The 14710-nt window shown below is 44.1% G+C and overlaps 1 protein-coding gene across 1 annotated transcript in view; it reads left to right on the top strand.

Annotated features, from left to right (window-relative positions):
* The window catches only part of LOC112075247 (zinc finger, ZZ-type containing 3), a 46707-nt gene that overhangs the window by 15271 nt on the left and 16726 nt on the right, over window positions 1-14710 (top strand). Inside the window, exon 2 of the mRNA XM_024142271.2 lies at window positions 8644-10476. Within this exon, the coding sequence (XP_023998039.2) occupies window positions 8708-10476 (1769 nt within the window). The 5' untranslated portion in view covers window positions 8644-8707. The remainder of the gene's footprint in view (window positions 1-8643; window positions 10477-14710) is intronic.

The raw sequence follows: 14710 nt of genomic DNA, 5'->3' as shown, positions 1-14710 counted from the left end.
TGTCATATCTTGGCAGAGAAATGATCACTAACAGGATGTAAACACATTTGTGCACAAACAGAATTGAGGAAAAATAAGATTTTTGTGCGTCTGGAACATTTCTGGGATCGTTTATTTCAGCTCCTGAAACCAACACTTACATGTTGTGTTTATATATTGTTCAGTGTAACTTTGTTGCCTCGACAATAACTAACAGATTAGTTAATCTGTGTGCAGGGCAAACACTTAAATGTGAGTCCCCAGAACTAGACTAGACAGGGGACGCAGACTGGTATCAAGGGATCTCTACCTACAGCCACTTCAACGAATTCACAGCAAGCACTGTTATCAAAACGGCACACCACTTTCAACCAGCGTTTTCAGTTGCGCTAACAGTTTGTGTGTGTGTGTGGTGTGTGTGTGTGTGTGTGTGTGTGTGTGTGTGTGTGTGTTTAACGCTGCTGTAAACACGCTGGAGGATTCAGAATCCATTGAAGAGCTTGAACGATTCATTGACGAGAGATACTTACGAACTCAAAAGAAACATGTCGCTGGTTTCGGAGGATTCAAGCATTGTTAAGGACAACCAACCCAATCAACAAAACAAACCAAAACCAGGTTTCCAAAGGTATCAACAATGGACCCAAACCACCCAAACCTCCCGTGGCGAGTGAGGAGAGGTTTACTGATATGGATGTCGACTTGTTAAAATCCATCAATGAAAGGCTTGCCAAACTTGATATCTTGGATATATTACGAGAGGACATCAATGCATTATGTGCCAGTCTAGATTCAGCCAGTCTAGAATTCAGCCAGTCTAGAATTCAGCCAACGCATGGATATCTAAGGAAAGAGAACACGGTCTGAAAGTACTGTAGACTCTATTCATAGCAAGGTGGAGGTTGTGCAGAGAAACAAAACACTTAAAGAAACCTTGCTTGATGTACGTGTCGATCAATGCAGGAACAATCTAATATTCTCAGGAAACCGGAGAATGACAACAGCAGAGGCTGTGAGGACACAGTCCGAGACTTACGTGCAACTCAACTAAAACTGCCCACTGATGTCGTCGTAATGCCACTTTCTCCAGAGTCCATAGAATAGGGTAAGGCCTCTGGAAATAGACCACGGGCTGTTATTGTATGTTGACAAATTTAAGCAAAAGAATTGACGAAGAACATGGCAGAGAACTCAGAAACACTGATTTTGAATGAATGATCACTTCCCCACTGAGATCAATGAAAGGAGGAAAAAACTATACCATCGTGAAGGAAAAGCGTTGCCTGAATCAACGAGTCTCCATGTATGAGTATAAACTTATATCAACGGCAATGTATCAGACTAGAGTAACTCCTGGCTAGTTAATCCAACTGTATCAGGACTCTAGAGTAACTCCTGGCTATGTAAGTTAATGTTCAAATCTGAGTTTGTGTGTGTTAGTGTATCATGACTCACTTATAACTATACTCATTAATGAATACATGCTCTAGTGATCTCCACTATAATGAAACATGCTCTATGATCTCCACTATAATGAATACATGCTCTATTGATCTCCACTATAATGAATACATGCTCTATGATCTCCCTAAGAACATGCCTATATCTCACATAATGAATACATGCTCTATGATCTCACTATATAATACATGCTCTATGATCTCACTATAATGAATACATGCTCTAGTGATCTCACTATAATGAATACATGCTCTAGTATCTCCCTATAATGAATACATGCTCTAGTGATCTCCACTATAATGGACATCTCATTGATCTCCACTATAATGATACATCTCATTCTCCCACTAAATGAATACATGCTCTATATCCACTATAATGATACATGCTCTATGATCTCCACTATAATGATACATGCTCTATTGATCTCACATAATGAATACACTCTATTATCTCCACTATAATGAATACATGCTCTATTGATCTCCACTATAATATACATGCTCTATTGATCTCCACTATAAGAATACATGCTCTATTGATCTCCACTATAATGAATACATGCTCTATTGATCTCCACATAATAATAACATGCTCTATTGATCCCACTATAATGAATACATGCTCTAGTGATCTCCACTATAATGAATACGTGCTCTATTGATCTCCACTATAACTGAATACATGCTCTATTATCTCCACTATAATGACTACATGCTCTATGATTCCACTATAATGAATACGATGCTCTATGATCTCCACTATAATGACTACATGCTCTAGTGATCTCCACTATAATGACTACATGCTCTAGTGATCTCCACTATAATGAATACATCTCTAGTGATCTCCACTATAAATGAATCAATGCTCTAGTGATCCACTATAATGAATACATGCTCTAGTGATCTCCACTATAATGACTACATGCTCTAGTGATCTCCACTATAATGACTACATGCTCTAGTGATCTCCACTATAATGAATACATGCTCTAGTGATCTCCACTATAATGAATACATGCTCTATTGACTCCACTATAATGAATACATTCTCTATTGATCTCACTTGATAAGGAAAGGGTTGCATATAGCTCAGGTAATGTATGGAGCCTTCCTAACAAAATACATGAGGTTTTTAACTTGGTCAACATAAATAATATCATATTTGCCTTGACGAAACGCATGTAGATGGATCTGTAAATGATGGGCAAATAACATTCAAGGATATAGTCTGTTTAGAAGGGACAGGAATCATGGAGTATAGTCTGTTTAGAAGGGACAGGAATCATAGATATAGTCTGTTTAGAAGGGATAGGAATCATGGATATAGTTTACTGAGAAGGACAGGAATCAGAATATATACACACCTGTCAGGAGGATGGATTATCAAGAAGCTGATTAAACAGCAGGATCATTACACAGGTGCACCTTGTGCTGGGGACCATGAAAGGCCACTCTAAAATGTGCAGTTTTGTCACACAACACCACAGATGTTTTAAGGGAGTGTTCAGTTGGCATGCTGACTGCAGGAATGTCCACCATAACTATTGCCAGACAATTGAATGTTAGTTTATCTACCATAAGCCGCCTCCATCGTCGTTTTAGACCGGCCTCACAACCGCAGACTATGTGTAACCACGCCAGCCCAGGACCTCCACATCAGGCTTCTTCACCTGCGGGATCGTCTGAGACCAGCCACCCAGCCAGCTGATGAAACTGTTGGCTTGCACAACCTAAATAATTTCTGCATAAAACTTCTCGGGAAGCTCATCTGCGTGTTTGTCGTCCTCACCACGGTCTTGACCTGACTGCAGTTCGGCGTCGTAACCGCCTTCATTGGGCAAATGCATACCTTCGATGGACACTCGCACGCTGGAGAAGGGTGCGCTTCGCGGATGAATCCTGGTTTCAACTGTAACGGGCAGAAGGCTGACAACGTGTATGGCGTCTTGTGGATTAGCAGTTTGCCGACGTCAACGTGGTGAACAGAGTGCCCCATGGTGGCGGTGGGGTTATGGTCTTGCATTTTATTGATGGCCATTTGAGTGCACAGAGATACTGATGAGATCCTGAGGCCCATTGTTGTGCCATTCATCCACCACCATCACCTCATGTTTCAGCATGATAATGCACGGCCCCGTGTCACAAGGATCTGTACACAATTCCTGGAAGCTGAAAATGTCCCAGCTCTTCCATGGCCTGTATACTCACTAGACATGTCACCCATTGAGCATGTTTGGGATGCTCTGGATCGACGTGTACGACAGCGTGTTCCAGTTCACGTCAATATCCAGCAACTTCACACAGCCATTGAAGAGGAGTGGGACAACATTCCACAGGCCACAATCATAAGCCTGATCAACTGCAGTTCTTAGAAAAGTTTTCGAAGAAAACATATTTCCCACATATTTTTTTTTACAGCCTTATTTTAAAAAATCCTCATCAATCAACTCACAATTCCCCATAATGACAAAGTGAAAACAATGTTTTAAATTTTTTTTGCAAATAAATAAAATACACTTAAATACCTTATTTACATAAGTATTCAGACCCTTTGCTATGAGACTCTAAATTGAGCTCAAGTGCATCCTGTTTCCATTGATCATCCTTGAGATGTTTCTACAACTTGATTGGAGTCCACCTGTGGTAAATTCAATTGATTGGACATGATTTGTAAAAGCACACACCTGTCTATATAAGGTCCCACAGTTGACAGTGCATGTCAGAGCAAAAACCAAGCCATGAGGTCGTATGAATTATCCGTAAAGCTCCCAGACAGGAATGTGTCGAGGCACAGATCTGGGGAAGAGTACAAAAATTTCTGTAGCATTGAAAGTTCCCAAGAACACAGTGCCTCCATCATTCTTAAATAGATGATGTTTGGAACCACCAAGACTCTTCCTCGAGCTGGCTGCCCGGCCAAACTGCGCAATCGGGGGAGAAGGCTTGTCAGGGAGGTGACCAATACCCAATGGTCACTCTGACAGCTCCAGAGTCCTCTGTGGAGAAAAAGAACATTCCAGAAGCCACTCCTCAGTAAAAAGCACATGACAGCCTGCTTGAGTTTGCCAGAAGGCACCTAAAGGACTCTCAGACCATGACAAACAAGATTCTCTGGTCTAGTAAAACTGAGATTGAACTGTTTGGCGCTGAATGCCAAGCGTCACATCTGGAGGAAACCTGGCACCATCCTTACGGTGAAGCATGGTGGTGGCAGCATCATGCTGTGGGGATGTTTTTCAGAGGCAGGGACTGGGAGACTAGTCAGGACGAGGGAAAGATGAACGGAGTAAAGTACAGAGAGATCCTTGACGAAAACCTGCTCCAGAGAGCTCAGGACCTCAGATTGGGGTGAAGGTTCACCTTCCAACAGAACAAACAACCCTAAGCATACAGCCATGATAATGCAGGAGTGGCTTCGGGACAAGTCTCTGAATGTCCTTGAGTGGCCCAGCCAGAGCCTGGACTTGAACTGATCAAACATCTTTGGAGAGACCTGAAAATAGCTGCTTGCAGCGACCTCCCCATCCAACCTGACAGAGCTTGAGAGGATCTGCAGAGGAGAATGGGAAACTCCCCAAATACAGGTGTGCCAAGCTTGTAGCGTCATACACCAAGAAGACTTGAGGCTGTAATCGCTGCCAAAGGTGCTTCAACAAAGTACTGAGTAAAGGGTCTGAATACTTATGGAAATGTGATAGTTCAGTTTTATCTAACAAATTTGTAAAATGAACAAAACTTGTTATCTTTGTCATGTGTACTGTGTGTCTACTGTGAGATGAGAGGGAAAAAAATATTTGATCAATTTTAGAATAAGGCTGTAATGTAACAAAATGTTGGAAAAGGTGAAGGGGTAAATACTTCCTGAATGCACTGTATTGTGAAGGAGATGTGTCGCGCGAGGCAAATGGTGGTCACACCAGATACTGACTGGTTTTCATGAGGCAAATGGTGGTCACACCAGATACTGACTGTTTCATGAGGCTAATGGTGGTCACACCAGATACTGACTGTTTTCATGAGGCTAATGGTGGTCACACCAGATACTGAATGTGTTTTCATGAGGCTAATGGTGGTCACACCAGATACTGACTGGTTTTCATGAGGCTAATGGTGGTCACACCAGATACTGACTGGTTTTTCATGAGGCTAATGGTGGTCACACCAGATACTGACTGGTTTTCTGATCCACACCCCTACCTCTTTTCTTCAGGTATCTTTGAACAACATTTGCATATCTGTCTTCTAGTCATGTGACATCCATAGATTAGGGCTTCATTTATTTATTTAAATTGACTGATTTCCTTATATGAACTGTAACTCAGTAAAATCCTTGAAATTGTTGCATGTTGCGTTTTTATATTTTTGTTCCGTGTAAATTATAATCTGTAACACTGCCTCAAGGGAGGATTTAATGTAAATTATAATCTGTAACACTGCCTCAAGGGAGGATTTAATGTAAATTATAATCTAACACTGTCTCAAGGGAGGATTTAATGTAAATTATAATCTGTAACACTGCCTCAAGGGAGGATTTAATGTAAATTAGAATCTGTAACACTGTCTCAAGGGAGGATTTAGTGTAAATTATAATCTGTAACACTGCCTCAAGGGAGGATTTAGTGTAAATTATAATCTAACACTGCCTCAAGGGAGGATTTAGTGTAAATTATAATCTAACACTGCCTCAAGGGAGGATTTAGTGTAAATGATAATCTGTAACACTGCCTTAAGGGAGGGCTCAAATCTTGGCAGATTAGAATGTTGTTGATGTCTGTAAACAGGAAGTCACCCCACAGGGTATCATTACATCATAGATTCCCTCTTGGGTTGGTGGTTATGCTGTGTTGCTTTGTGCACAGAGATCCTATTAAATGACTATGTAATTCTATGGTTTGCCTATTAAATTACTATATGTAATTCTGTGGTTGTCTATTAAATTACAATATGTAACTTTTTGGGCGACCCGACCAAATTCACATAGAAATGTTATTTCTATATTTTTAAAGCTGTTGTCTTCCCGTTCTTAAGTTTTTTGTTTTTCATCTTTTAGTTTAGGTTTTGTACACCAGCTGAAAAGACAATATTTGTGGTCATGGAAAACATATTTCTGTGGTTTAGATGGTACAATGATTCTCTGTGGTTTAGATGGTACAATGATTCTCTGTGGTTTAAATGGTTCAATGATTCTCAGTGGTTTAGATGGTTCACAAGTGAATTCTGTCTCGTGTTTAAGATCGTTCAATGATCCTGTGTTAGATGTACAATGATCTCTGTGTTAGAATGGTTCAATGATTCTCTGTGGTTAGATGGTTCAATGATTCTCTGTGGTTTAGATGGTCAATGATTCTCTGTGGTTTAGATGGTTCAATGATTCCTGTGGTTTAGATGGTTCAATGATCTCTGTGGTTTAGATGGTCAATGATTCTCTGTGGTTAGATGTCAATGATTCTCTGTGTTTAGATGTTCAATGATTCTCTGTGGTTAGATGGTTCAATGATCTCGTGGTTTAAGATGGTACAATGATCTCTGTGGTTTAGATGGTTCAATGATTCCTGTGGTTAGATGGTTCAATAATGATTCTCTGTGGTTTAGATGGTCAATGATTCTCGTGGTTTAGATGGTTCAATGATTCTCTGGTTAGATGTTCAATGATTCTCTGTGGTTAAGATGGTCAATATTCCTGTGGTTTAGATGTCATGACTGTTAGGTCAATGATTCTCTGTGGTTTAAGATGGTTCAATGGTCTCAGTGGTTTAGAAGGTTCATGATTCGTGGTTGATGGTCAATTGATTCTCAGCATTGCTTGTTTTGTCACAAACTGAAATTCGGCGAACTATTATAATTTATTATATAAATAAATGTGTATGTATATATATTTAGCATTTTAAATGACTATATGTAATCTATGGTTTTCTCTTTGAAAATTGTTAAATATTTTATTTCAGGGTACTATGCGAATCCCGGGTCTTGACCAGAGATTAGGTTGTCCCAAATACCACCCTATTTTCCTATATAGTGCACTACTTTAGACCAGAGCCCTATCCTTATATAGTGCACTACTTTAGACAGAGCCCTATGGAACCCTATTCCCTATATAGTGCAGCTACTTTAGACCAGAGCCCTATGGAACCCTATTCCCTATTAGTGCACTACTTTAGACCAGAGCCCTATGGAACCCTATTCCTATATAGTGCACTACTTTAGACAGAGCCTATGGAATCCTTTCCCATAAGTGCACACTTTAGACCAGAGTCCCTATAGAACCCTATTCCCTAATAGTGCATACTTTAGACATACCCGATGGCCCTTTACAAATGTAAAAGAGGCACTACATAGGGAATAGGGCCCTACATAGGGAATAGGGCCACATAGGGAATAGGGTGCCATTTGGGATAGAGCTTGTACTGCAGTCTCCTCCAATCCCCAGACTGACACACTCACAGCCGGAGCATCAAAGCCCGGGCTGACATTTTGAAAAGTCCAGCGATTCTTTGAACCAGCACTAGAGGAAAGATCCCGTCAGTCTGTCAGAATCTCCCAACACTCAGTGATTGTTCAGTTATGCATTAGCCATCGTGTCGACATAGAAGCAGGATTTCCCTACAGAAGGTGCTGTGTGTTTGCTTATGAAGATGCTACTCTTTTAAGTCAGTTCCTGCAGGACTTAAGCCTAGGTGAACGATGTGAACCTTATTACCCTTATAGCCCATGTATCCATGAAGCCTAATGTATCCCTTATGAAGCCATTTTATCCCTTATGAAGTCTAATGTATCCTTATAAGCCAATGTATCCTTATGAAGCCTAATCTATCCTTTATCAAGTCTAATGTTTTCTTATAGCTAATAGTCCCTTATGAAGCTAATGTACCATGAAGCCTTATGTATCCCATTATGAAGCCTTATGTACCCTTATGAAGCCTGATGTTTCCCTTATGAAGCCTAATTACCCTTATGACCTAATCTATCCTTTATCAAGTCTAATGTTTTCCTTATGAAGCCTAATGTATCCCATTGAAGCCTAATGTATCCATGATGAACCTTATGTACATTATAGACCTAATGTACCCTATGAAGCTGACGTTTCCCTTAATGAAGTCTAATGTAGCCTTAGAAGCCTTTTCCAATGTTTCCAATTATGACGCCTCTATAGTCGCCCTCCTCGCTTTACAAAGCCTTATAACACCTCTGTCTCCTCCAGGTACCCCATTCTGCAGCAGGTGACTGAGCAGCACAATGAGACGTCAGTAGTCCCCCTCCGTAGCATGGCCACGTCACGTTCCTCACGCGTCACAAGGTCATCAGTCGGACTCAATGGATTGGACGAGAACTTCTGTGGCCGAACCCTCAGGAACCGCAGTATCGCCCAGCCGGAGGAGGGTCAGGGGTCACCGCTCCCCAGCAGCAGGGCCCCCCGCTCCCCCAAGAAGAGGCAGGACCCCCAGGCTGGGAGCTCAGAGAAGCCTGGGGGTCACCAGGGAAAGGTAGCCCACCACAAGGCCTCCTCAGTGGACAGGGAGACATGGCCGAGCCCCAGGAAGAGGGGACTGTCCTGCTCAGAGAGAGAGAGTGATGGGTGTGGGGATTTGGACAAGGCTGAGAACTGTGAGGGGATGGGGAAGGAGACGTCGGGGGCTGGTGGGAGAGACGCTTCTCTGCTCCTCAAAAGGGCCAAACGGTGTTCCCGTTTCGGGGAGTCGCAGGGATCCGAGGACGACCCCTCTTCTGCACCCGCCAAACCTGACATCCCCCCATCCTCCTGCACCCCCCCAGCGACTGTCAAGGAGAACAGTGAAGAGGGTGACCCGCTCAACCTAATCTGCACCGCACCCTCTTCCTCTTCTCCACAGAACCTCAACAAAGAGGAAGGTGAGGAGGAGGAGGAGGAGGASAGRGGCGGCCATATTGAGAGCGACGGCCATGCTCAGCAGCCCCCGAACTCCACTTCCCATAATCCCSCTGTTCCGCCCCAGAACTCTAACTCCCATAAATCCTCTCCTGGGCTGGGACAGACCAGCAGTAGCCTTGATGCTCAGACAATCTCCCTGGRTTCCAGCGCTGCCGTCAACACCAGCTGCCCAGGTCCCAGTCCAGCGCTGCTGAACGGCAGCCAGATGGGCGCGCCATGCCCCTCGCCCCCAGACCCCATAGTGCCTTGTAGAAACTGTGATCCTGTGCAGGAGGAGGAGGAGGAGGTTAGGGACTCTGGTGAGTATTCTGCTCCTCCTCTGGCCTCCTTTGAAGAGGACTCCTCCACCCCACARCTGTCAGTCAGGGAGGAGGAAGTGGAGTTGGATGTAGTGGGGGACTCGGTGTGTCGGGAGGAGGAAGTGACAGCGACCGAGGAGGAGGAGGAGGATGAGGAGGAGGAGGAAGAGAGTACCAGCGGGAGAAGTAATGGTTGGCCACTGGTGCAGGATGCTGTTGCCACCAGTATCATCAACGTAAACAACAACAACATCCCAAACAACAACATCAACAACTCAGGAGAATCCACCATGCCTTTGCTAACCCCCCAGACCCTTTCAGAGCCCCCCTGCACCCCTTCTGTCTCCGACACTTCGCCCCCGTCCTTCACCCAACCCCATGAACACCAATACACCCTGAGGACTTCGCCCCGGAGAGCTGGGGCCCCCTCGCCCCCCAAACCCTGTTCCCCTCCCAGAGACCCTCTCCGGGACAACGGCCCTCTGAGAGAGGGGGTGGAGGGAGCCTGTCGGAGGCTGGATCTGGACGCTACTCTGGCTACTTCTACCCCTTCCTCAGGTCCCTCCAGCACCCAGGCCAGGGGAGGGTCTCTCCCYTCTCTTCCGTCGGTTCCCATGGAGCAGGGAGCCGGTGGGGACGACAGGGACAAGGTAGTAGGGGACGGTCGGGACTACGGGGAGCTCCGAGAAGGCGCCCGGGCAGCCAGTAAGGAGGTTCCGGTAGGAGGAAGCCAGCAGCAGGAGGAGGAGAAGCAGGTGGAGGACGAAGAGGAACCAGATGTGTATTACTTTGAGTCGGACCACCTGGTGCTCAAACACAACAAAGAGTGCGAGTCCCTATATAGATGTGGATGGAGGGAATAAAAGTGGCACCCTAGTCCCTATATGTAGTAGTGAAATGGGGGAATAAATGGCACCCTAGTCCCCTATATAGATTAGTGATGGGGGAAGATAAATGGCACCCTAGTCCCGATATAGTAGTAGATATGACTGCCTAAGAGGATGGGAATAAATGGACCCTAGTCCCTATATACGGTCCACCCATTCCAGTTCCCAGTAGAACCCAGTTCAACCCCAACCCAGTTCAACCCAGTATGACCCAGTTCCGCCAAACCAGTACGACCGCAGTCCAGCCCAGTTCAACCCAACGTCCAGTCGCAGTACGACCCAGTCAGCCCAGTACGACCCAGTTCAGCCCAACTCAGTTTTCAACCAGTAGTACCCATCAACCCAGCCAGTTCAACCCAGTCCAGCCCAGTACGACCAGTCCAGTCCAGTTCAACGCCAGTCCAGCCCAGTACGACCCAGTCCAGTCCGTTCAACCCAGTCAGCCCAGTACGACCCAGTCCAGGCCCAAACCCAGTTCACCCAGTCGCAGCCAACCATGTCCAGCCCAGTAACGACGCAGTCCAAGCCCAACCCAGTTCAACGCCAGTCCAACAGGACTGACTTCCAGCCACGGCTGTCTAGTGTCCCAACGGCCCCTAGTCCCTACATGGTGCACTATTCAGACCGCGGTCCATAGTGCGACTACTTCAGACCAGGGGCCCATAGTGAGCTTATGAATAGGGGAGCCTTTGGATTTGCAGCCCCGCTGAGCTAACTCGTGTTCGACATATCCGTATCCTGTAGCACTACAGTAGTTCCCATGATACTCAGAGTTCTCTAGCAATGTATTCTCACACAGTAGTTTCCTCTGACAACCAGAGTTCATCAGACTCACAGTAGTTTCCCTGACTGTTAACTGCTAACTACAGTAGTTTTCCGGCCATAGTTCCTAGCTAACTAGTGTTCACTGAGCTAATCGTAGTTCCTCTGAGCTAACTACGTAGTTTCCTCAGCTAATCGTGTTCGGATCTAGTGAGCTAACAGTACTCAGCTAACGTCTTTACTCTCACATAGTTTCCCATGCTAACTACGTACGTTATCGAGCTATCATAGTCATCTGGTAACAGTTTCCATGAAGCTACTAAGTAGTTTCCATCTGAGCTAACTACGTAGTTATCTGACTAATAATCAGTTATGAAGCACTAAGGTCCCCTGAGCAAGGTAGTTCTGAGCTACTCTATCTTCGCGCAACTCATGTTCATGGCTAACTACAGTAGTTTATTGACTTCAGTTCCCATAGCTAAACAGTAGTTCTCAGCAACTACAGAGCACGTTATCTGAGCTAACTACAGTAGGTTCATGACTTCGATTCCTTGAGCTAACTACAGTAGTTTCATCTGAGCTAACTAACAGTAGTTTACATCTGAGCTAATACAGTAGTTTCCTCTGAGCTAACTACGTAGTTTCCCCTGAGTGCTTAACTACAGTAGTTTCCTCTGAGTAACTACAGTAGTTTCATCTGAGCTAACTACAGTAGTTTCTCGACTAACTCGAGTTCTCTGAGTAATTCGTACCAGTAGTTTCATCTGAGCTAACTACAGTAGTTTCCCATGAGCTAACGTACAAGTAGTTTCTCTGAGCTAACTACCAAGTAGTTTCCGCTGGCTATACGAAGTTCATTAGCTAACTAACAGTAGTTTCCTCTAACGAGTTCTCGACAACTACAGTAGTTTCATCGAGCTAACTACAGTAAGTTTCTCTGAGCTAACTAACCTAGCAGTAGTTTTCCTCTGAGCTAACTTACAGTAGTTTCATCTGAGTAACTAACAGTAGTTTCACTCTGAGCTAACTACAGTAGTGTTCCAATCATCACATCATCTCATCTAGCTGGCAAACATTGACATATTACAATATACGTTACACGATACTCCCTAATGATCAGATTCTATTTTTCCAACCTTGGATACCTCAGTCCCGAATCTCAGCAGGAGGGTTGTTTTAGAACTCATTAGGTAGCGTTTATTTTCCTTTTGAAAGGAGTCGATTCCATGAAAGATATAAAAACTGATGTTTTCATTTAGGATTTTTCAAGTAATGGACTTGCGAATATAAAATCACACCCTGAAATTGAAAGGCCAGCAGAGCTCCCTGAAACGCATGAGATGATTACCTCTGGTTTGTTCGCATGTCCTATGGGAAATGAGTTTACCTCTGGTTCGTTCATCATTCCTTGGGGAAATGTTACCTCTGTTCAGTTCAGTCATTCGGTGATGGTTGAATGAGTTACCTCTGGTTCTGTTCAGTCCTATCTCTATGGCGGAAATGGAGTTACCTCTGGTTTTGTTCAGTTCATTCCTATGGGAACATTGAGTTACCTCTGGTTACGTTCAGCATCTTCCTATGGGGAAATGAAGTTACCCTTGGTTTGTTCACACCTATAGGGGAAATTAGTTACCTCTGGTTCGTTCAGCGTCCATTCCTATGGGGAATTAGTTACCTCTGGTTGTTTCAATGCCCATTCCTATGGTGGAATGTAGATTACTCTGGTTTTGTTCAGCCATTTCCTATGGGGAAATTCATGGGGAAAGAATACGGCTTTGTGGATAACATAGAAAATAACTAACCCCCATTACATCAATCCAGACCACCACATGTATCACTAACCCCCACTACCATCTATCATCCCAGACCAACTACCCTGTCATCACACTAACCCCCATTATCATCCAAGACCAACTACCCTGTCATCACTAACCCCATTATCACCCAGACCATCGACTCAGACCACTAATCTGTCATCACTAACCCCCAATTACCACCATAGACAACTACTCTGTCATCACTAACCCCCACTTATCACCACAGACCAACTACCCTGTATCACTAACCCACACCAAGACCAACTACCCTGTCATCACTAACCCATTATCACCACAGACCAACTACCCTTGTCATCACTAACCCCCATTACTCACACAGACAACTACCCTGTCATCACTAACCCCCACTACATTATCATCCCAGACCAACTACCCTGTCATACTCACCCCATATCACACAGACCAACTATCCGTCATCACTAACCCCATTATCACACAGACCAACTTACCCTCCTGTCATCACTACACCCCATTATCACCACAGACCAACTATCCTGTCATCACTAACCCCCATTATAACCATCAGAACCACTACCCTTTATCATTCGCACAGAGCCAACTACCCTGTCATCACTAACCCCCATTATCACCACAGACAACTACCCTGTCATCACTAACCCCCCATTATCACCACAGACCAACTACCCTGTCATCACTAACCCCTTCCCCATTATCACCACAGACAACTATGCTGTTCATCACTAACCCCCATTATCACCCTAGACCGCCACCCGTGTATACTAAACATTTATCACCACAGACATCAATACCCTGTTCATAATCCACTACCATTATCACCACAGACACAACTACCCGTCATTCACTAACCCCCATACCATATCACCAAGGACGCCATCTCCGTCATCACTAACCTCCCATTTATCACCAATAGACATCAGCCAACCCTGCATTCACTAACACCGCCCATTATCCCCAAAAGACCTGTACAACCCTGCCCCCAAAGACTTACAACCCTCGCCCAAAGACCTTTAAACCGCTGCCCAAAGACTTTGTCCAACAACCCTGCTCCCAAAGACCTGTTACAGACCCTGGATTGATGCCCACATGTTGGTAGAAAGACTTATCCAGACTCCGTTGTCTGCCCCCAAAGACTGCCTTGTCAAGCCACCTGGGCCGCCCAGTTAAAGACCTTGTCAAATACCCCTGCATAGAGCATAACGTCATGAACGTAGACCAAAGACACCGTTTACCAACCTGCCCTGCGTACCGAATGATAGAACCCTCTTTTTCTTTACTTTTTGTTTTTACTTTTCCTTTTTTTTTTTTTTTTATTTTTTTTTTTTTTCTTTTTTTATTAGACTCTTTATCTTTTTCTTCTTCTTTTTTGTTAACTATTTTCTTTTATTTTATTTTTTTTTTTTTTATTTTTTTTTATTTTTTCTTATTTTTTTATTTATTTTTTTTTTATTTTATCTTCTATTGGGGAGATGCGCCCTTGGGTTGTCCGAACAGTAGCCAGCACCAGAGGGTCTTTTTATGGGGGCAGGGGTTTTAAAACAACAAAAAAAAGGTCCTTTGGCAACCAATAACCGATAAGCAGGGTTGTAGAACA

This window comes from Salvelinus sp. IW2-2015, unplaced genomic scaffold, assembly GCF_002910315.2.
Source record: "Salvelinus sp. IW2-2015 unplaced genomic scaffold, ASM291031v2 Un_scaffold3044, whole genome shotgun sequence".
NCBI lineage: Eukaryota > Metazoa > Chordata > Actinopteri > Salmoniformes > Salmonidae > Salvelinus > Salvelinus sp. IW2-2015.
Note: the sequence above shows the minus strand (reverse complement) of the source record. Positions and strands in the feature narration are given on the sequence as shown.